Genomic DNA, 24356 nt, shown 5'->3' on the forward strand with positions numbered 1-24356 from the left:
CATGCAGGAGTGTCAGGAGTATCCAGGTGAATATTAAAATCCCCCAAGATGGAAAAATTGGGACAAAGACTGGAATAATTTGTGACAGTATTTGAGAGCTCATCGCAGAATGTAGCACGTGTCCCTGGAGGGCGATAAAGAAGTATCCCGGAGAGAGTGCATGTGGGAGAGATAGAAATAGCAAACATCATGCTCTCGCAATCCGGAATAGGACAGCTCGAGGACCTACAGCCATAGCTATTTTTATAAATAATAGCAATGCCCCCCCTCGCCCATCATCCCGATCTTGTCTCAGGATAGCATAGTTCAAGGGTAAAGCCCGGATAGCATCGGGATCTGAGCATGAGTTGGTCCATGTTTCGGTTAAAAAGAGCACATCAAAGTCTCTCTCTTCCAGCAACATGCCAATCTCAGTCGCATGTTTCGGGAGGGAGCGACAATTAAGCAGCGCTAGTGAGAAAGACTTAGTCTTACAAGATGCTTGAGCTGTAGCTTCTTCCGAGGTGAATTCAAACTTACAACAGGGGCAGGATCGCTGAGCCATATCTCCGGCCAATGTATTCGTGCATCTTGTTCTTTCCCTCTGTCTAAGTCCAAGGAGCTGTTCCTTACTGTAACTGTAACTAACCTTGCCTGGGGTGGGTTGTGCAGGGGGACTAGCCGCTGGGCCCGACCTGGCCAGGACGGGCCCAGACGGGCTTTCCTTAGGCGCTCCTTTGGCGCGTTGAAGCTGCGTCCGCTGCACGCGTCCGCTGCACGGAGGCATGCCCGTCTGTTTTTATGCTGGCGGAGAGCGCAGAGCGCCTCCAACGCCTAGACTGCTACCCTGGGTTAACCTCCCCAAGATGGCCGCTATAATTTTCCAGCCGCCTCCGAGTGAGTGTGATGCTCAGCGCCTACTCGGCTGAGTAAGGATGAGTGCGGTGGTGGGTTCAAAATAGGCAAAATGCCGAACTGAAGATCTTTATGGTTAAAAAGCACAAAGTACATGCAGAAATACGCGCAACACAACTCCCGGCTTCCGCCTCAGGAGAACAACTAGGTCTCGCAATTGCCCCCCAGTTCCTGCTTTTATGCTGGTGCAGAGAGTAGAGCGCCTCCAACGCCTAGACTGCTACCCTGGGTTAACCTCCCCAAGATTGCCGCTATAATTTTCCAGCCGCCTCCGAGTGAGTGTGATGCTCAACGCCTACTCGCCTGAGTAAGGGTGAGTGCGGTGGTGGGTTAAAAATAGGCAAAATGCCGAACTAAAGATCTTTAAGGTTTAAAAGCACAAAGTACATGTAGAAATACGCGCAACACAACTCCGGGCTTCCGCCTCAGGAGAACAACTAGGTCAACTTGAAACTTCTACAATTTTGCGTTCACTGGAGCAATCCTACAATCGTTTCCACTACAATTTGTATCATTGTATTATCATGTCACTTGCTATGGCACAGGACTACTGAAGTAGGTTTTAAGCATATTGCTTTTTTCAATATTAAAATCTTATCTTATCTGTTAAAAGACTAGACAAAATAAGTCTCATTTAGAAATGAAATAGAAAATTGGACATTGTAGTCCCTCGGGCAATCGGCTGCAGCCAAGCAATCTTAAATTTCATGAAAATCCCAAACGCGGAAAGCTCTATCAGCCACACCTGCCGACCTTGGAGCTGGGGAAGCAGGTTCAAGCCTTGGCTGGGTTCAACATCCTGTGATTTTCTGGACAAATCACGTAATCTCCCTGTGCTTACCAAAAATAACTATGTCCTTGTGTAACATTGCTGGTGCTCATGTAAAGCGCTGCAATACCTTCGGGGTGAGTTCGTATAAACTGCAATAAAATATATATATATGGATCTACACCTAACATGGACGCTGACTGAGGAGCATCATGCAGTGTAATACGCGGTCTAGCATTTATGAACTCAACAAATCGGTACGAAGCCTACAATACGGCATTTCCTTCTCAAGCGACGAATAACACGGCCCATGCGGCACATGCGTAGTGAGTTATTGTGATGAACGGCGTTGCTTGTAATAACCTGGTCACGGCGACGTCATCGCGTAACCAGTAACATCCCACGGTTTCTTCTTGCAACCGAGGCGGAGTGCAGAAGTTTGGAGTCGCTCGGAAGGCAGCAGACCAGCTCTTTCATGGAGCGGCTACGCGGTGGGTGATGATGGGGCCCTTGTTATGTCGGGCCATTCTCTGCAGCCTGTGCGTCCTCCTGGCCAGGGTCCAAGGTAAGTGCAAGTAAAGGGATATATTTCTGAGTGACCCACCGGAGTGGTGGCATTAGCTGAAGAACAAGAAGGGCACAGGATTCCACAGGAGATCCCATTCAACCTGACCGGGCAAGTCAACCACGCAGGGTCGCCTGGATTGTGCACAGGTCGCTATCATTTATTTGAATCGGTCTTCCAAAAGGATAGAAAACGTGTGAAAGACCGGTTGACAGCGGCACCAGGAAGATAATAGTGCTACCAGTCGCCAGACTGGTCCTTCTTTTGCCCAGAAGAGTTTTGAACAGGTTGACGGGCACTTGAAGTCCGGTACGGATATTTGCCTCCTGGCATTAGCACGATCATGACTGATGGCACCATTTGCATTCTCGGCAAGGCACCTCCGACCCGGCAGTAACCTGCTTTATTCATGTTGGCCTTACTTTTAGTTGTATTCACTGCGAGACGATATTTGTGCGTGACTTGGGATGAGTCCGGGGGCCAAGGTCACTTATATCAACATGCCCTGTAACTTTGTCGGACTCTCACCTACGGTAACTGCATATAAAGTATCCAGACCGACTATACGCTTCACTGACAGTTAAGCATATTTGTATGTGTTTGATAAATAATACATTATTGCCATTACAACTTGTGCAAGGTATCGAAAGCTTGCCATATTTATTCACCAGCCACAGAATGTTGCACAATTGATACATTGTCCGGAAGGAGGAAGATTACTAAATTTGGAACTTGTGATAAACGGGTTACCCAAAGATATCTGCAGTAAGCACATTCACACACTGATTTGTCGCTGAGTGATTGGAGCCTATGACTCGTATATCAAACATAACTATTAGCTATAATATACCATGTGTCTTATTGTGATCAGAATCTCTGGACTGCATAATACATATCCTTGCAGTAGGCGTGTTTACCCACTGATTTTTCTAACTGATTAGAATATTAGAGATTGTAACCTGCGGGTTACAGGTGTTTTTTTGCAGATTCTCGATAATTCCAATAAACCATCTCCCAAGGGTTACAGCAAATGTCCTCTAGAATATAGGTAGAACGCAAACATACAATACTTACAGTGCCTTTGTATTTGTTTACACTTTGCCTTCTATCTTGCATTATTTCCCTTTTCCTATTATCTCCCCCATACATACAAGTATATTTTGGGTAGTCACACTTAAAGTTTCCCTCGCCCATCGAACAGAAAGCATATTAGCAGCTAGTTAACACACACCAGCAATGTGCACGAGTGAACATACCACCCATTTAATGATTGCAACTAACCCATTTCAATTAAGTTCACTATAAAGAAACTTGAATGACTGCATGGAATGGTGTGCTTGATTTCACAATACTAATCCCAAAAACTAACCGTATCCAATATCACTGAACAAACCACTAACCTTGGATTCCGGAGCAGTGTGCTGCCCTGCATAAAACGCTTCAGTACCTCCTAAGGGGTATTAAACGGATACAAATGCAATTACAATTACAACCATTGTAAGCGACCAGAGTGCGAGATTTATGCGTAGTCGTCACATGAGTCATGGTTCATCACTAGAGGGACAGTCTAAAGATGCGAAAGTCAAATTTGATCCCAAAGTCCAATTAATTAATATGGCATTACAGATGCCCATTCAGTCCAGTGCCTCTTTGCTGAGACTGTCAGTAATCCTTCTTTAAAAATGTTCTTCTGATGTTAGAAATAAAGTGAGTGTTGTCCTGACACAGATACAGGACACATCACGTATGTTGCATGACAACAGAGCAGTAAAGCAATGCAGAAAAACATCGGATAATAACACTCGGCTATATAACAAGACCTGAGGCACTCATTCCACGTGTGAACTGCATAGGTGCATACCTGAAAGTGGACCATGGCCTGTCTGTGCATGGTTCCAACTGTATGCCCCTGTACCCGGCCCATCCCTTCCAGATTTTATAGGGAATCTGAGGCATCCTCTTGCCAATTAAATCAGGTGCTCTAGACCCATACAATAATCCAAACCCTTAGCCAATGTCTCTTGGGGGGGGGGGGGAGGTGATGTGATATGATGTGTCCTTCCAGGCTCTGGCAATATCCTTTTAGGCAACAATCAAACCCAGCCCGAGTAACGCCCTTTGGTATCGAGTACCCCCTAATTCGTCTGTGATGTGTAAAGGGATGAGTTTTGGGTCTTGGGAGGGATATTCCATCTCAGCACACTCTCCAGCCGTCCAAGAACCCCGTTCCATAAGTGAGAGTGCGAGGCAATGCCAGAATGTGTGGGTGTGTCTCCTTGGGGGTCATCACACCTCAAGACATTTCCCTGAGGCTATCATGCCCATGCGATGTAACAGTGTTGTGGCAAGGTAAACACGGTAGAGCAACTAAAACTGTCAGCCTAAATTGAGATGCTAGGGGCCTCCACTGCTTCCCTCCAGTCTTCGTCTTCCATTTGACCCAGCTCCCCCTCCCCCGGTCTCCACCACCACTATTGGATCTGGCAAAGTACTGAAAAGCTTTTTATAGGTCTCAGACAATTTATGGTCTTTAATGTCCTTAAGAAGAATTTTTGCCTCCGTTGTGGAAAATTCGGGGATGTCCTCCTCCTGACTGTATGACTGGTAAAAGTGTGTGGCAAAGCTGCAAGTAGTGGAAGAACTGTGTTCTGTGCCTATAATATTCTGCCTGTAAGTCTTGAAAAGAATTCTGCGTCCCGGTGTGAATCATGTCACCCAGTGTGGAAATGCCTATGGTATCCTAGGCAGAAAAAAACATGTACGTCTGCAACTTGTGGGAGCTGAGTGCCTCGCCACAGTCGAGTCTTCAGCAGCCACCTACCGGCCCATCCTATGGATTTTATCAATGCTGTCCAGTCCTCAAGCACCACTTGTCTGGCTGGAGGGGAGGGTCTTTGGCGTGACAGCGCCATAAAGTGATGTGGAAGGTTTTTACGACCCATCACCCATCCCTCCATTGCATATTCCGGATCATCAAGTCTCCCAGACTGCTGTCCATTCACTATAAGCAAGTGTGCCACCCAGTACTACAAGAGCGTGTCAAGGGGTACCTATCCTTCCTTGTAAATCAATTGACAACATTTCCCCAGGGCTATTTGGGGTGGAACCCCTGCCCATCGCAGCATTCTGATTTGCACATTCACCTTGGTGAATAAGGCCTTATCCACCGATAAGGGGTGGTTTTGTAGTTGGTAGAGGAGGTGCGGCAGAGAGACCATTTTAAAAATGGTGGAGCGCCCTAAGAGGGACAGAGGGAAGGAAGACCAACATTTAAATTATCTCACATGGCCGTCCAGATGGGATGATAGATTTCATTCAAAGGACCTCAGTGCATTGTCTTTAATGTAAACCTCTTGATATTTGAACCCCGAAGGAAGTACTGGTATCCCCGACATCCATGGCAAAACTAATGGGCAGGAAGCAATGGGGTAAATTAGAGACTTATTAGCGTTCACACGAAGATCTGAATATTTGGAGAACTCTGGGCCCCGGCGATTCTGGATCATCTGAAAACAGCTTGATGTAGTCCGCATAGAGCGAGATTCTGTCACTCACCTCCGAGGTCCATTGAAACTCCCAGATCAAAGCGTCCACTTGCACCCAGGCCACCAGGAGCTCAATCACTAGAACAAACAGCAAGGGTGATAGAAGGCGACTCTGACGGGTGCCTCGTGCTATGGGGAGCCACTCTAAAGTCATTACCCCAATGCGTACCCTGGTCTTAAGATTAGTGTATAGTAGACCCATATAGCCAATGAACTTTGGTCTGAACCCCATGTTAGGCAAGAGGGTGAATAAATATTCCCAGTCCACCGAGTCACAGGCGTTCCTAAAATCAATTGAGAGCAAGGCTCTTTGGCCACGGCAGGGTTTGTTCAGCTCAATCATGTTGTGCACTTCCTTCAAGTTGTGCCTAGTGGCCCAGGGAGGCACAAACCCGGACTGGTCCAGGTGGACCAGGCGAGTGATAACTCCCACAAGTTGAGTGGCCAGCATCTTAGACCAGATTTTCACCTCGAAGTTCAACAGTGAGATCTGCCGAAAGTCCTTGCAGTGCGGGCCCTCTGTATTCAGTTTCAGTATCACAACTATTGCTGCAGTTCTAAGGTCTGTAGGTAATTTGCCATTCTCTAGAGCCTCCTTAAAGGCCTTCAGTAACAGGAGACCCGTCTGAGACCACATCAAGTACCAGAACTTCGCCGGAAAGTTACTAGGTCCCAGCACCTTACCTCCTTGTAGCTGTGCCAAAGCTGCGTGCAACTCGTCATTGGTGACATCACTCTCCAGGGTTTCTCATTCCTCGGGGGACAGACGAGGCGTTGGCAGGTCCAGTACAAAGTTATGTAAATTCGTGCAACGCTCAAGGGATCACACTGTACAACTCTCGTTAGTAGGATGCAAAGGAATGCACAATGAGCTTACTCTGTCACTTGAGAGCCATCCTAGGCCACCAAATAAGCCAGCGGGCCCCTGGTCTCTCTAGGTGTACAAAGCCAGTGTAGTTATTTTTTAAAACAGTTTTTTTTCTCCATTTATTATAGTTCAACACAACATAAAGTGCATGGCCATAGGTGTCAGTATAATAATCAGAAAATACAAGTGTACAATCATCCCTCCCACTGATTTCCAGTATATATTGCACTGTTTAGCAGAATGAGTCACAACCCAGGTTCACTATAATACCTACAGCAGATGTCAGTGTTCTATTCAGTTCCGGTCTTCCTGATCTAAATCTCTGCCAGCTGCAACATATTCATTAAAGGTGATCAACATTGCCCCCTATGCCTCTAAATCCTCAACCACTTTATCATCTGTACGGGAGAGTTTTATATGCTGTTTCTCGGCAATTTCCCATTCCAACATTTCTTTTATCCACAAACCCGCACTTGGGATTCTTGGACCCATCCAAGGAGCAACGCCTACTGGAGTAGCTTGTATGATGTTTTACGCCCCCTGGGTTTTTTGTTCCTCCGAGCAGAGAATCACCAGGGGTCAAGGGGACAACCATGACCACCACAGCCGAGACACGGGGTGCCACTAGTTTCTAAAAATGATGGACCTCCTCACAGTGCCAAGCCAGATGGAAAAATGTGGCCCCATATTTTCCAAAACGCGGCCAACTTGCTCCCCTGCTCGGGTCAATGCCATGGAGTCTGGTAGGTGTTATGTAGGTACTGTATAACTAATTATAGTGTAGAGTCTTACTCGCTTTGTCGCTTTGTTGATTAATTCTGCTGGAAGTGGCTCTCCATGCCTCCCTTGCTTCTTGTGTGAGCGCCTGCTGAAGCAGTGTCCGAGTATGCAGTGAATCCTGTAAAAGGGAATTCTGCATCAATGCCACATAACAGCTTTCTAGGTTGAGTACCCAGTCTTCAAAGTCTCTGATCCTCTGCGTGGCCGAGTGTTTTTTGACTTTTCGAGTAGCTAATAGTGTCTCCCCGGACAGTAGCCTTCTAGAGCTTCCACATTGTACCATGGAAAAGCACTGATCCCTTGTTTACAGTAAGGATTTTTTGGCATGCGTGTTGACACATTTCCCTAAATTCTTCTTTTTGAAGGCTTCAGCGGTCTAGATGGCCAGCCCACTGCCACCCCCTTTGTGCCCCAAACTAGGTCTTTTGCCACTAGTGAGTGATCGGAGAGTCCCTGAGCCAGTAGGCTAACATCTAGAACCGGGTGACCCTCACGCTGATGCATGACAAAATAGTCCAGCCGAGAGAAAGACCGGTGGGCCCCCAGGGAGAAGATATATCCCCTCTCCCCTGGGTGGTGTGCTCTGCACATGTCAATCAGACTTAAGTTGTGCACAAAGGCTAAGAGAGGTGTCTGGCCATGACCAGTCTCAGGAGGGGTAGAGGAGCGATCGAGGCTTCAATCGCCCACCTCTTTGAGGTCATCGCCCAGTAGCCACGGGGTCTCTGGGAGCTCCTCTATGAGGTCACCAAGTTTAGTCTAAAAATTCGACATTAGGGGTGGGGGGGCATAGCCACATATCAAGGAGATTGGGAGGCAGTGTAAGAGTAATGGTATTTTTAGGGAAACAGCCACTACAACGCAGCTGTTTGCCTTGCTATACTAAACCACAAGTGCTTTACAACGCATGAGTGGTTACCAGGTATAGCCTTTACCACACATTCCCCGATAAATAAAATTACTCTGTTTTCCTTATTTTTCTATCAGACTAATTTTTAATGTTAGGCATATTAAAAAATAATATATTTATAGTAATAAACTAGAAAAAAACACAGCAGGCGGTAAGGGTGTGGTAGGGTTGGGGGCTGGGGCCGGAGGGAACATGTAAGGTATTGGGGCAGGGATCGGAGAAAGCATTTACCATGAAAATGCCATTATCATGCATAGTTATAAAACGAAAATCGTGTATAACTATGCGTGGTAAAGGTATTTTGGTGGTAAAGCATATTCGTGGTAATTGCATTCGCGTTGTAACGCATGCATGGAAAAGGCATGCGTTGCAACGGAATGCGTTGTAACTGCATGCAACCGTATTTTTAAGTGACTGTTATGAATGTAGTTTCCTGGACATTTTAGCTTCAGTAGTCGAAGAAACTATCTAATTCATATCACACATCCCATGAAAAAACACCCCAGTTCTTAATCAATGGCATCAGGATTCCACAATCGACTACTGTAGGGCTTATACTTACTTTTTAAACCTTTTTTTTATCACTTTAGTCGCATAGCATACATGATCTTATTAACATACGGAGAAGATGGATGTTTTGCCTTGCCGAGCTCCGCCCACTAGCATGGGGTTATTTGTGAAGATTTGGGAGGGCTACAGAGGGTGCAATGAGCTAGGTTAGCAGGAGATTCTTTCCTGGACTGCGGGAGGCTCGCTTTGGAGGTTGTGGATTGCAGGGGGGAGGGAGGATTGGGAGCGCGTTGTTAAGCGGGTGTTGGTGGGCGGTGTAGGGGTCCCAGGGGTGATTAGGGCGTTGTGGGAAAGGCGGTTGAATTTGGGGCACTAAGTTGGGGTTCCGGTTTCAGGGTGTCTCTGCCGGGGAACGCTGCCCCGAGTGAGGGGGTTGGCATAATTAAAATCAAGCATTGAAGACTAGGGAAACATTGGTTTCAGAAATTACACACATTCTGGCAACACAACTCTAACACAATCTTACAACTGCTTCAAAGCGCCAGAAGCCGAGTCCGCCAGGCGCTTTCTTTTGCACCACTGGAGATTGGGTCTGACCAGGCCAAGCCAGGGTTACCGCTCGCCCATCGGCTGCCGCCGAGCCATGCACTGGCGGTTCTCCTAACGGGCTGGGAACCGCAGGTGCATGTGGCTGACCACTCAGTACACTGGGGGCTTTCAGAGGAAGACTGCCCGAGGGGGACTGGGGCAGCCTGTGCCAGTGTGGGCGGAGGAGTTCCATGACGGGGTGTGAATAGAAGGCACCTATTGCTTTTTTGCGAGCACAGGTCTTTCAGTAATTAAAAGTTGGATTCCTGGACAGTCCCCATCTCCCATAGGCCTTTCAAATGTTCCTCCGTCGGGCTGAATCTCACGCCCAAGCAACTCGACTCCTTAAACCCCCGGGACGATCCGTGCCATACAGTAAGCGTGAACTTGAATCATCTGGGGGGTAGGGGCATCTACCCCAAAAGACTGTGTAGGGAGGGGCTCGCTGTGGAGGTTGTGGTGGATTTTAAGGGGGGGGTGGTCGCTCGTTGTTGTGAAGCGGTTGTTGGTGTGTGGTGCAGGGCAGCGTTGCTCAACCGGAGACCGCTGACCGGTTTCTGCCGCTGTCCTCATGACCTCCAGTGCCCACACCCCCCCTCACTGTTCTGCAATCAGACAAGGGATAATGATGTCAGCGGGAGAGGCACTCGCTGGTCTCAGCTAAAAACCTAACATTCATCGTGAACAGGGGCCGCCTGGGGCAAGAAAAACAAACACCGCACTGAGCCCTCCAGGCTGCAAATCCAAGCCCAGCTGGAACCATCGCTTAAACGCGATAAAGCCTGCGCCACAGAGAAAATAAACATTACTCCCTCCTCGTTTTCTGAACAACCCCCGGAACGTGACATTTCTCTGTCACAATCAGTTGTTACACTCTGAAATTTCTGAACAAGAACAAAAGAGTCAAGAAAGCACCAGGAGAGGAGAGATGCACGAGGACGGGGGAGTGGGTTCAGGGCACGCGGGATGCACAGCAAGTGCGCAGTCCCATCTGCTTCACGGCCGTCATGAAGACTTCTCTTATCAGCCTCTTAAATAAACAAGCAGATAAGAGAAATCTTCACGACAGCCGCAAACCAGGCCATGGTGTCTGGAGGGGCAGTCCGAAAAACGAACAGAGTGGCACCCAAAAACACTCTTTTCCAATGAGAAGCCAGCTTTTACCATAAACGCTGACGCTACCCAATGGAAAAGAGGGGCAGGGCTTAGAGTCCCTTTTAGAAATCTTGTATTTACAAGATCTCTCTCTCACACAAAAAGGAAGGGGTGAGGGTTAACAACTCACCTACCCCGAACCCCCTGCTCAAACATAATAACACCAAGAGGGGTAGGGAGGAAACAAAGGTGATGGGCATGAAGTGGCACAAGTAGTGTTGTAAAAAACTGCCCTCACTCACAAAAATGTGTGTGACATGCTTCATCATCGGGTCTGCTTACAATACACCCTGACGTAGCCACACACAGGATGGAGCATAGGGAAGGGGAAGACAAACAACATAAAAATAATCCTAATTGGTGCTAATCCAGTGACTGGAACAGTGATAGAAAAGGTGCAGTGAAAAAGTGTCTAAAACTAACTCGAGGGTATCCAATATTCCAACTTTATTCGAGGGTTCCCCCGGCCAGGGTTGGAATCGTGAAGGATGGTCGTGTCTAGAGCTGACTAGGTACTCCTAACACCCCTCCTTAAACTGCCGTGATTGTCAACATGTTTCGACCATGCCAACATGCCCCCAATATAGGGTCAAACCGATCTTCCTCAGGACTTCTATCAGTCCTAGTCGAAACACCCCTTGTTACCTTATATTGATCAATTCTCAGGGCTCTTAACATATAGATATTCATCCGTGTGGAGGTAATTCCCCTCGCACGAGGTACAATTACGAGTTCATAAGATAGTCGAACTTGAACTGGCGGGGGGCCAGGGAGACCCCCTGTAATCACACTTATACCAAGGGTGGTGTTCCTCCTGTGGCTCGCATCTCACTGCTGTGTAGTTCTTCACTCTTGTATATATACACTGCACTATCAGCACCGAGCACCCAGTGTCACTTTGAAACACTTGTCACTTTAAGACTGTGCCGCTTTGCAGAGGATTCTGGCAGGAGGTACTCTTGAGGAAGAACGCGGTAATATCGGGGACGACTGTTGGGGGTCTAGTGAAGTGAGACTGCCTGCCTGCTGTTTGTCCACCCGCCTGCAGGGAGGTTCTGTGTGGCTACAGGACTACAAGTCCCAGTAGCACCGCGAAGGAGCTCACCTGAAGATCATCGACACCCCCCCCCCCTGTCTCCCCCCCCCCTCCCCCCCCATTTTGTATATAGTTGGCATCCCTCCACGCAAGGGTGGGCCCGTCTGAGCCCGTCCGAGACTGTTGAGGCTGGGCTGGGCCACCCCCCTTTGGTCGTATTTCTTCTAGCTGTGAAACAGGCAAATGCCGAAAGGATTGTAAGCGGCACTTTGTGGGTAAGACCCCACTAAAATCTCCCTATCAACCAGAACATTGAACATTGTAATGATATCATTGATTTGATTTGAGTCCGGTGTCTATGGTTGTTCTGATAGTAAAGTTAAACTGTAATTTTAATTATGTCCAGGCGGAAGGGGAATAATATCCCTGCCGAGCATGCCGGTGCAACCATCGATACTTATCTTGTTAGAGCAGTTAACGTGCTCAATGATGAAATAGATAAAGCCGAACGGCGACTTTCATTAGGTAGTTTACCAGCTACGCCTTAGATACCCCCATCGGAATGTTTAGGTCTAGGCTCTAACTCTCCTAGGGGTACAGAACAAGTACCAGAAATACAGGTTGATGCCCCCAATTTATCTACCCAAAGATCGCCAGCCCCCCGAGCCAAAAGGGGATGCAGAAAGACACAAATTAATTCTGGCCCAAATAACAGCGATAAGGGCCCTAAAATTATTTCTGCACCAAGTGCGGATGAGCAACCGGGTAACGCTGGTAACAGGATTTTAAGTGGTGTGCAGGTTGATCAAATACTTAATGTTTTGGTTGCTAAAATTGAAAGCTTCATTAAACCACTAATTGAAAAATTAATATTTTGAATAGAGAGGTTATCAGGCTAGGAGGAACCATATCCTCACAAAAGGAATTACTAAAGGTCCCAAATGATTTAACCGGGATAAGTTGTAATAATGTTAGTAATCTAATTGTAGAAACACTGAAGCTTGAAGCTTTAGGCTGTGCTGGGAGGGCTAAGGCTACCATAGTGGATCAAAGCAAACAACCCATTGGTAGTAAAAAGTAAAGGTCCACCTTTGAAGTAAAGCACAGTAATACTATCAATTTACCCCCTGATTGTGTCCCATATATGGCTGTCTTAATGGATGTCCCATCCCCGAATCTAAACCAACAGGAAACTCACAAATCTCTCAAAAATAAAACAGTATTTTGGCTCAACCGTCAATGTGGGTTTCCGGTGAATCACTCTGAGATCCTTGCGACTAGAAGGGTCAACTGGATAGGCAATTCTAAAAAGAGTGTCAGTGCAGATTGTGTCATTATTACTTTAAAAAACCCTCGTTATGCCACAACATCCCTGATAAGAGCAGCATCGTTACCACATACTCAGCAAGGTATCACATTACGCTCACTTGGCTATTTTTATGGCCATTTAATGAATCAAACTAATGATAGGATGAATAAGGACCCATATTTTAATAGTAGGCCTCCTAATATTGATCCTGTTTTTGAGGTACCTGTATCGAATCGGTTTCAAGCATTGAGTAGTCTAGATATTAACCATTGACAGGATTTGGACCGCCCAGTATTCGAAGTGGCAGTCTGACCTAGGCTTGATGATACTGTGGGGGGAACTCTAGTTGACCAAGGAGCTTTGCAGGAGGATAACCCTAGTTATATTTTTGCTGTAGGGGTAAAAGTTATAATCTTGCCCAGTGAGGGGGCTGCCCTGGGTGGAAATTCCTCACAAGAGCAGGAAAATATTCGTAACAACAAAGGGATATCCATTGTCAGTTGGAACTTAGCAGGGTTGGCTTCTAAAGGGGGGACACTGGGATGGTTGGACTTTATTAGATCTTATTATATTCTATGTTTTCAAGAAACCTGGTGTACGGAACTAATAAGTTATGATGGTTTTGCCTCCTACAATCTAGAAGCGCAGGAAGAGCAAAGGGGGGGCTTTTGACTTTGGTGTCCCTAGATTTATCCCTAAAAGTGGAAAGACATATGAAAGTTGGGGCACATTCTCAGATTCTTTGTCTGCATGGGAAACATGCCCATGACGTCCTTTTAATTAATTACTATAACAACATATTTGACAATACGCAGCATAGAGTTGTTAAGGACCTAGAGACATTGAGCAGCTGATTGCAGAGGATAGTGTAATTTTTGATTTTATTAGGGTGGGTGAGTTTAATATTTCTACTTGCCTTATGTCTACCTCCAGGGTATGTGGGGTTCAAAGCAATCGAGGAGTTGATGACCTGCATTTCCCTCATAACATTTATGGGGAGTCACTTAATAAAATCATGGCAGACTATGACTTGGAACTGAGTGAAGTAGTGTGGCTCACTGGTTAGAGGCGGCAGACCCGAGAGCAGAGGACGGCCCGGGACCAGGGTTCGATTCCCGATGCGGCAGGTTTCTGGACCAGGGTCAGCGGACTCGATAATTCTCTCGCCTCGGTGCCCACTCTGATCAGCGATCACACTCGGCAACTCTGGGCACTAGCTTGCCTCATCTTCACTAACGGCCCCACCAGACCGCCGGGGATGCCTGGTCTCACCCTGGAGATACCCATTAAGGGACCATCTCTCAGGGAAGCCAGGAAGGGTTTCGCAGCGGTCGAAGCGCGGAGGTACCCCTTCGGGAGTGATTCCAGCGCTATATAAGCACATAATTAATTAATTAATTATGCAATATGCAAAAGACCAGTGAGGTAATATGACCCCCACCTATACTGGCAGGAATACAAACTCTATTATAGATCATGTTGTGGCGTCATCTAATATTATACCTTCTTGCCTAGCTCCCAGGATCGAAGAGACCGCATTAAGTGACCACAATTGTGTTATCTTAACAACTGCTATCTGGGAACAAAAGACTGCCTCCAACATTAGAATAGTGGAGAATATTGAACCACACAGACCCAATGGGACTAGATTTAGATGGAATGGGGAAAAATCTGAGACCGTGATAAATATTATTGTAACAGGCTGTGCCGAGGAAATTAGTGACATCTTGAACATTGATAACGGCTCAGAATTTATTTTAGAAAATTTTATAAGAATCAATACATTTATAGATACCACTTTTACCAGGTCCGGTAATGGGAGAACCACCCATAACATGGGATGGTTTGATAATGCCTGCACCATACTGCTTTCACAATTTAAAACAGGCACTAACAAGCAGGCTAAGGGACCAGAAGTTGGTAATTCAGCTAAGAATCGATTACAAATTAGCCCGCAAGCGAAGGAAAGGAGAGCTGCAACAAGAGGCCTGGGATAGTCTAGCACAGGCGGCAGAGACCTCTAATTGCCGCCTTTTCTGGGCAACAGTCAATTCCTCTTTCTTAAAGGATGACTCGATCCCTGAGCTTACGTCCCATGTCAGTAGTGAGGTATGGGTAACCCATTTTTCTGCTATATTTAGAGCTAACTGCCCCTATGATGCTAGCAACGGATCCTAGCCCATTGTAACTCTCAATTTCACCTTAGCAGAGGTAGATCAAGGCATCAAAGCTAGTAAAGGGGGAAAGGCTCAGGGGCCCGATTGGGTCCCTATATATATTTACAAAACAGTACCATCTTTATGGGGCCCCATACTAACTATTGTCTTTAATGCGGCTGTGAGCAACGGTATTCCTCCTACATGGGGGGGGGGGGGGGGTGGGGAGTCTATTATTATCCCGATACATAAGAAGGGGGTAGGTCGGATGCTAAAAACTACTGCCCTATCTCCATATTAGACTCCTCCGTCAAAATCATGAGCAGGATACTGTTGGTCAGGCTGGAAGAATGGGCGGAGGCCAGAGGGATCTTAGCCAGTATTCAGTATGGCTTTAGGAAAGGGCGTGGAACACTTGACCAGTGTATAAACCTAGATTTGTTAATTGAGCAATATACCCAGGCCAAACAAGGCTCTCTTTATCTCTGCTTTGCAGACCTAAGTAGCGCCTTCGATTTGGTGGACCATTCCACCCAATGGATAACGCTGTTAGCGCTTGGAGCCCCAAAAGGAAAAATCTTCTTTTTGGCCCGATTTTACGAAAGATTACAAACTTGTGTTCGGTACGGGGTGAGTGCATCCCCAAATTTAACGTTAGATGTGGCATAAGACAAGCTGCGTCCTCGCCCCTCTGCTTTTTACTCTTTTTATTAATGAGGTGGATGTAGTTTTAAAAACAGTAAGAGCAGATGCCCCACAGGTAAAAGGTATAGACGTACCGGTACTGCTTTACGCGTACGATGCTGTGTTAGTCCTATTGGCCTTCAGCGTTTGATGGATCGGTTTACTGTTTTCATAAAGGACAGGAAATTGCAGATCAACAAGAATAAAACACGTACAATGATCTGTGGGGTAAGGCACAATAAAATTCATGCCTTTTATATAGATGAAGATGGGTATTACCTTTGCCAGAGATAGAACATGGTTGCATGAAATCACAAATGTTCGGGCGAAGATGGCCAAAAGTGCCCATGGGGTATTCAGATTTGCTGCAAAAATAGGCGATAGACGCATCAGGGATATGTTGAAGATCTATCAAGCCAGATGTGTATTGATCGCCTTGTATGGGGCTCCGGTGTGGGGATATCATCTGATGGCCGTTTATAAATTGAGGAAAATATTTTCCTCAAAGTTACTCTGCCTCCCAACTTCAGCCCCAACTGATCTAACCCATAGAGAAGTTGGGATTGATTATCTGTCAGATCTGATATCACTTAGGCCTCTAATAATTTGGTGATCGATCTGGCAAAAGGAGGAGACAGCTTCTAATAGGCATGTAATTAATGATTGCCTAGATTTGGACGATTATATCCGGATTCCCTGGTTAAAATATATCGTACATAGCTTTCAGGAAATCTATGAGACAAATATTTTGGCTGATTCTTGAAAAAATGTATGTCATATAGAGCAAAGAGGCGGGTGAACATAAATGGTCAATTATCTACTTGCATGTTTTACAATAGATATTTAGTCTGTGAAAGCTTCCAGTTATATCTGAGCCAGGTGACTAGACCATCCCAAGGATTTGTTCTTACGAGGCTTAGGCTCGGGCTGGTACATCACCTGGTGGCTTTCCCACATCCTAAGAAGCACCCAGTTGGCCCTTGCCCGTGTGATGGCATATCTAAACAAAGCACATTGCACCTTTTGCTGATTTGTAATCTTTATATGAATTTTCGAATTGCCTTTTTAAAGCCCATGTTTTTAAAAAATGGTATCCGTACTGTTGATGATTGCAATGAAGCTGATTTTTAATCTGCAAAACCCAGACATTTGTTCTTTTACTGCCACCTTTTTATATAAATCATTTTATGCTAGGAAAAGTATGATGTTTTAACTTTGTGCACTATTGATATTCTCTTTATTTTTTCTGCTCAAATGTGTATGTTAAATGTGCTTTTATGGTAATTTTTTATATGTACCGAATAAAGCTTCATGAAAAGAAAATGACTGTGTCTCACCTTGACAGCCCTTGAAAAGAAAAAATTTGTTTTTTAAAATGTTTTGTAAAAAAAACACTAATAATAATTTTTTGCAAACGTATCTGAGTATTGGCTCTGTAGCTTTGTGTTCCAATCTCTGTGCTGTCACGTGCTGTGATTTATTCAATTTACAGTACCCTCTGACACATTGATTACGTAGAGAGTCACACACCAAAACCTCCTCCCTATATTTTTCTTTATTTGCTAAGTAATTGCTTTTTTCCCGACTGAGCCACTGTACCTAAACACATACATACCCAGGTTCTGAGGGACACAGGGTCACCCCATTGTGTTTATACTTTCTCTCAAACGACAGCATATGTTAACATATATTATTACTATAATGCTCATGTTTTCATTTGACTCGATAGTTGCATATATATGACTGGTGATAGGACTGAAACCTGACAGGTATTCAACTGTGAGCGTGTTATTGCAGGGTAAATACATGTGGAAACACTATTACTAGTTTATTCTTTCGCAGTACACACAATAAATATACATAAATATAGAGCTGATGAGCAAAAAATAAATATAGATATATTCAGACGGATATGATAGAAACGCATAAAACCAAGAGACCTAGTTATAACCAAGACCCCATGACATGCGGTTAGTTCAGCCATACAGCGTCAAGAAGGAGCTGGGCTAAGCAGTCTTTTTCTAGATGAGCCAAAGAAGAGGACATTACAATGAACACCACTTTCAACCCAATACGGCTTTGAAAGCAGCTTAGGAGTTTACAGAAAGCTGGTATCAGTATGCTGTACTTAAAATCATGCATAATGGTCCCCTGTAAATTAAGGGTACCATCAGTTCTCTTCTTGTGTGGCACCTCTAGAACACAGCTGTCTGTGAATCAGTGGGACGGGCAGGAGAGGGATGGGGTGCACCACTTTCTTTGCCAGAGGCCCATCACAGTCTCTTTTTGCCCATGCATTTGTTTGGGTATATGAGCAGGCAGTCAAAGGTAGCTAGCTCTGTCATAGAGGATCTTAAACTCCAGCAACATCTATCCATCACTGTTCACAGTCCAACAGACAATTAGCTTCCATGCATTCTGCACAAACGAATTGAGTTTGCACCTTGGATGAATGAAACACTCAAGATCTAGTCGAGAATATGATGTGAATGAATTAAAGGCCATGGCATTAGTTTCTAATGGCCTCTTCAAACTTGCTTCTTTTGTCATTGCCAAGAAGAATATATCCATAGACCACATATAAAGATGGGGAACATTTTCAGACTTTGGGCCTGATTCTGACGCTGTTTAGAAAGCTTCCAGACTGAATGGGTTTGGGAATGGTTTCCGATCGGATCGGGAGTGTCCAACCGACTGAGTTCGATGCATCTGGATGCTTCCAGAAACAATTTGGTTGAAGTTCCATTGACTTCAATGGGAGCCTTTGTTCCGATCGAATGCATAGGCTCCCATTGAAGAAAGGGGTGGCTGGGGAAAATCGGGCACCCCCTGGTGCCTGGCACACTGTGCATTGCTGGTAAGTGAGGACTCATGGGCCCGATTGGGAAAACTCCGGGTGCAAGGGACCACTACGGGCCCCCAAAGTCTGATTCCGAATGCTGATTCCGAGTCGAGCGGCACGTTCGTAAAGGCTGTCCGAATCCAGCATCATACTCAGTCGTTCGGAAACGTGGCCCGTAGATATATACAATTCTGTTCCATGCGGCTCGGTCATTCCAAATGCCGCCGGGTTCAGATTGGGATATTCCTAACTCTCATCATACTCGGTTGATCGGAAACCTTTCTGAGTTGGTTGGAAAGACACGTTCCTGATCAGATTTGGACTGAGCAAATGCCGTTAGGAGGCTTTCCTAACCGCATCAGATTCAGGCCCTTAGTCATGTTTTGGACGTTGGGAACTGTTCATGAAGGACTACATCCCTGGTGAAATTGTTTGTGGCTGGAGATAATCATGCTGATCCATAGCGATGCCTAGCATATTACCAAGAAGCCTGACGGGAAACTCATGTCAATTTGGCACTAGAGGTCAAACTGTGAGATAATGTATTTGCTTTTTAAGTGAATGAAGTTTGATTTTGGTTAGTTATTTTACATCTAAAATCAGCAGTAATCGAACCAGTAATTTAACCAAAAAAAGACCATAAGACCAAGATAATGTTTCTTGAGTTCATCAAGATGCTATCACTCTTCCATGTACAGTAGTCGAAGATCTAAGATATAATTACATACTACAATGAGAACAAGTATGCCAACAGACTCCAGGTTTATTTCCTGGTGAACTCAGGCCAGGATGCAGCTTACTGTTTGGTGCAGAAATCCTTTTAAACGGAATTGCAGAGAAGGTGGGATTATGTTTGTATACGTCTCTCACAAATTATTGAAACTACCTGATCTCTGTCATGAACCTGTTTTACATATTACCTTAAGATGGCTTTAGCCTAGTTGTATCAGTTTCTATAGGTAAGTGACAACGCCTTATCAACTTTTAAACCTTGCGTTCTTGAGGTATATATCCCGTCCTTCACAGGGTTGCTAGATGTCTCCCTCCCAATAAAATTGTGGCCCTTTATTTAGCGCAACTATGATTCGATTCTTACTAGCAGGCTTTCCCTAGCAGTAGTTGCATGTTCTTATTTACACCTAATGTAAACAGGAAGATAATAACATATATATAGGCCCTTGCATTGAAGTACTGGACTATGGCAGTGCGACGATCTGTGGCCTTCCCAAACACACCGTGGCCCCCTTAAGGTCCTCACTGAACACAGCAGCCAGACTGGTCACTGGTACCAAACGAAGTGAGCACATATTCCCAATCCTAAAATCTCTTAAATTTTTGCTTTATGAAGCTCGAATTCATTTAAAGATTGCCATTCTAGCGCACAAAGCCCTGCATTTCAAAATTTCTTCATTGGAAGAGCATCAAGAAGGGCTATCACTCTCCTCCTGAAACCACCCGTCCAAAGAGAACTGGTCTCAGAGCCTTCTCCGGTGCGGCCCCAAGGATTTGGAACTCTCTCCCACCGGAAGTATGCAGATTCTCTTCAACGACTGCTTTTAAACTGGAAACCAAAAGATTCCTAATGAACACATTTTTACTTTAATTTGTGCTTGGATCACTTGCTCGAAATCTATGTTCCTACAACCATTGTACCCTCATGTGATGCTGCTCCTCTTTACCGCATTCTACGTCCCCCTTTACAGCCGTTTATATTCTTGTTTTTAGGTCTCGCAGAGAGACCTATAGCCGCCCATCCACAAAGCTGACTTTTACGATCCGGATTTGGCATCGGGCATTCACCCCAGCGCGACTTCTCCTCCCCACTAATTACATCCCTGCTGTTTACTTCTTTGACGGCCGCGAGGCCATGCTTCAAAGGGATCCGCTCCCCCACCCCCTGCTTTAATTACATTAGCGGTAAAGGGCTTGGAACTCAAATGTAGTGTGGCACAGTAATCACCCTTGATAAGCTCAACAGACGGCCAAGTTATATCTCTTAAAAGGGAATGTTTTGTATAACGGACTGGTGGAATTAAACCCCATAAATGAGCTCTGTGACTCATAATCCAGACTGCTCCCCAGAAAACATCTTCTGATGCCTCTACACATGGAAAGTGTCTCTACAAAGGTAAAGTATCTACACACTCCCAAAGTGTCCCGGGAAATGATCATGGAAAGTTGCCACCCTTTGTCTTGTTCAGCACCTCATACCCTGTAACCCTTCTTTACAATATTTCGAATCCAGCTTGCCTCCTCTTCCCCCGCTTGTCCAGATCCTCTTTCCATCCCGCCTGCGCAGCCAAGCCTATGCCCCTTTCTATCCATTTCACATAGTTCTCATCCCCTGGCCCCTTAAACCTGCACATACCTCATTGACCCCCATTAGTTTCTCTCCCCCCCCCCCCCCCCCCCTCATCTCTTTCAACCCCTTTACTTCTCCCTTCCAGCGTGTGTCCTATGCCACCCCTTGCTTGTGTTCAAGTCAGCACCAACTGAGCCTGTGTCAGGTTCCCCTCTATTCATCCCATGGTGCTCAAGCTCTTTCCCCTGCCCATTGCCCCACCCTGTGTCATCTGAAGCACGGTGTCCCCTCAGCCCGTGTCCGCATAAACTCAGCCTCCCCTCGGTCTGTGTCATCTTAAGGGCGGCGTCCCTTCAGACTGCGTCCTGCTAAGCACAGAGTCCCTTCATACTGTGTCATCTTAAGGAGGGCATCCCTTCCGACTGTGTCATCTGAAGCACGGCGTCCCCTCAGCTTGTGTCATCTTAAGGAGGGCATCCCTTCAGACTGTGTCATATAAAGCACGGCGTTCCCTGAGCCTGTGTCAGCACAAGTGCAGTTGTTTGTTAATTAAATGTACTTTTAAACAAGTAATGCTGGCCTACGAAACCATTCATGTAGCTTTGAGGGCCTGAAACAGACTGAAGTGTTACGCTTGTTTTATTTTATTTTCCTTTAGCTACATCTGTCGCCATCTACCCCGTCGTCTTCCTCTTGCCCACTTCCGAAGCCATCTGCTACCTGCTTGCGCTGACATATGCATCGGGGGCAGGTCACGACAGGAGTTGTGATTGTTTGCGATGTTCAGGCGGATTTGTGCACTATCAGGCGGCAACACTTCCCCTCTCCTCCTCCCACAGCATTTGCTGCTCTGTTCGACCTCCTCCCTCCACTCCACCATGGCCACTCTGATGCACATGTGTTTTGCTTAAAAGAGCCCGCGGTCTCGCACTCGCACACCTACAGGGAGAGACCGAGACAAGCCTACAAGCCGCCCTCCACTGTCCCTACCATCAGCCAGACTTGTGTCTCTATTTAATGCCCTATACCGCGCTTCCCGGCCCGTTGTAGGTCTGTTAAGCGCTTACATTGGCCAGCTGTTATTTGCAAGGCATCATAGGAAGTCCTGTAACTGGCCTCGGAATGATGAAAGGCGGAGTGCTGCCGCACTACCAGACACCTCTATGCTCCCGCTGCGGGCGCGTGTCCCTACAAGCCGCCCCCGACTGTCCCTGCCATCAGCCGGACTCGTGTCTCTATTCCCGGCATGCTGCCCTTCGTATAATTGACTCAGGTGCGTGTATTTTTAGAAGCGGTTTTCTGTAATTTCCGCCAGTTCACGCTGTTTTGTAGCGCTATGCAGTTGAGCCAGCGCCAGTCAAACGCACACACGGGCACTGCCGGGCGTGCACGGCTCTCGGGTCCTGACTCACTTGCACACGTGTGTCTGTGTGCTGTATGTCTCTGTGTGTCTGAATGTGTACCATGTCTGTATTTGTGCGTTGTGTATCTGTATGTTTGTGTTATGTGTCTGTATGTGTGCGTTATGTGTCTGTATGTGTGCTTGTGTGTCTGTATGTGTCTCTGTAGGTGTGTGTTTGATAATGCGTCCAAGTGTGTCTGTGTAAACACATTGCTAGTGCTACACCAGTGCGTTTTAATCAATTCAGCTGTACATTGTCTTCGAGGCATGAACAACGGATTATAGGCACACATGGCCATACAGTGTTAGTGAATGGCTAGGGTGGTCTATCCTAGGGATACTAATATGCCTCACAACACTGCACCGAGGGAAAAAAACAACCAGGAAATGTGGCCAGCCCGGCCCCCAGTAATAAAATCGGCCCCCACTAGCCTCATAAACAGCCAACACCATGCCAGCCTCCAGTAAAACAACGGTCCGGCCTTGCTGGAAACTCGTCCTCATTGATACCCTCCCTAAACAAGGTACTCTTAGTACAAAGTCCTGTTCTCCTCTACCTCTGTACTAGCTCTACTAGAAACACCTACTATTGCTCTTCCTCTACAGTGCCCTCAAAACAGCTCCCTCTTCACACTCTCTGCACCCTCCCACTCTCTGCACCCTCCCACTCTCTGCACCCTCCCACTCTCTGCACCCTCCCACTCTCTGCACCCTCCCACTCTCTGCACCCTCCCACTCTCTGCACCCTCACACTCTCTGCACCCTCACACACAATTACACTCTACTGAATACAACATACACTCCACACAATACCACTCAGTGCCACATAATTATATGCTACATAATTACACTGCACTCAACGCAACATACACTCCAAATACCACTCAGTGCCACATAATTACACACCACATAATTACTCTACTGAATGCAACACACACTCCACACAGTACCACTCAGTGCCACATAATTACACGCAACAGTTACACTGCACTAAATGCAACATACACTCCAAATACCACTCATTGCCACATAATTACACTCCACATAATTACACTGCACTCAATGCTACATACACTCCAAATACCACTCAGTGCCACATAATTACACGCGACACAGTTACACTGCACTAAATGCAACATACACTCCAAATACAACTCAGTGCCACATAATTACTCCCCACATAATTACACTGCACTCAATGCAACATACACTCCAAATACCACTTAGTACCACATAGTTACACGCCACATATTTACACTGCACTCAATGCAACATACACTCCAAATACCACTCAGTGCCACATAATTACATGCCACATAATTACACTCTACTGAAGACAACATACACTCCAAATACCACTCAGTGCCACATAATTACCTGCCACATAATTACCCCCCACATAATTACACTGCACTCAATGCAAAATACACTCCAAATACCACTCAGTGCCCCATAATTACACGCCACATAATTACACTGCACTCAATGCAACACACACTCCAAATAATACCACTCAGTGCCACATAATTACACACCACATAATTACACTCTACTGAATACAACATACACTCCAGTCAATACCACTCAGTTCCACATAATTATATGCTACATATTTACACTGCGCTCAACGCAACACACACTCCAAATACCACTCAGTGCCACATAATTACATGCCACATAATTACACTGCACTCAATGCAACATACACTCCAAATACCACTCCGTGCCACATAATTGCAAGCCACATAATTACACTGCACTCAATGCAACATACACTCCAAATACCACTCAGTGCCACATAGTTACACGCCACAAAATTATACTCCATCTATCTATTGCATCACCACAGCACCACCACAGCCTCACACAGGGGCACCACAACATCACTATGCGCTACCTCAGCATCACTGAACGCCACAGCATCACTTGTTGCAACCACAACATTACTCAGCGCCACCACAGCATCAATCTGTGGGAGTTGTATGTCATGACAACGCGTGGTATTACCACGCGTGCCATTACAACGGTGGAATTACAACGA

At 46.0% G+C, this 24356-nt stretch overlaps 1 protein-coding gene across 1 annotated transcript in view; it reads left to right on the forward strand.

The window, feature by feature from the left end:
* The first annotated feature begins 1959 nt into the window (after positions 1–1959).
* Positions 1960–24356, forward strand: part of TXNDC15 (thioredoxin domain containing 15) — a 126400-nt gene continuing 104003 nt past the window's right edge. Inside the window, exon 1 of the mRNA XM_086931501.1 lies at positions 1960–2228. Coding sequence (XP_086787627.1) covers positions 2162–2228 — 67 coding nt within the window. The 5' untranslated portion in view covers positions 1960–2161. The remainder of the gene's footprint in view (positions 2229–24356) is intronic.

This window comes from Lissotriton vulgaris, chromosome 7, assembly GCF_964263255.1.
Source record: "Lissotriton vulgaris chromosome 7, aLisVul1.2, whole genome shotgun sequence".
NCBI classification, from domain to species: domain Eukaryota; kingdom Metazoa; phylum Chordata; class Amphibia; order Caudata; family Salamandridae; genus Lissotriton; species Lissotriton vulgaris.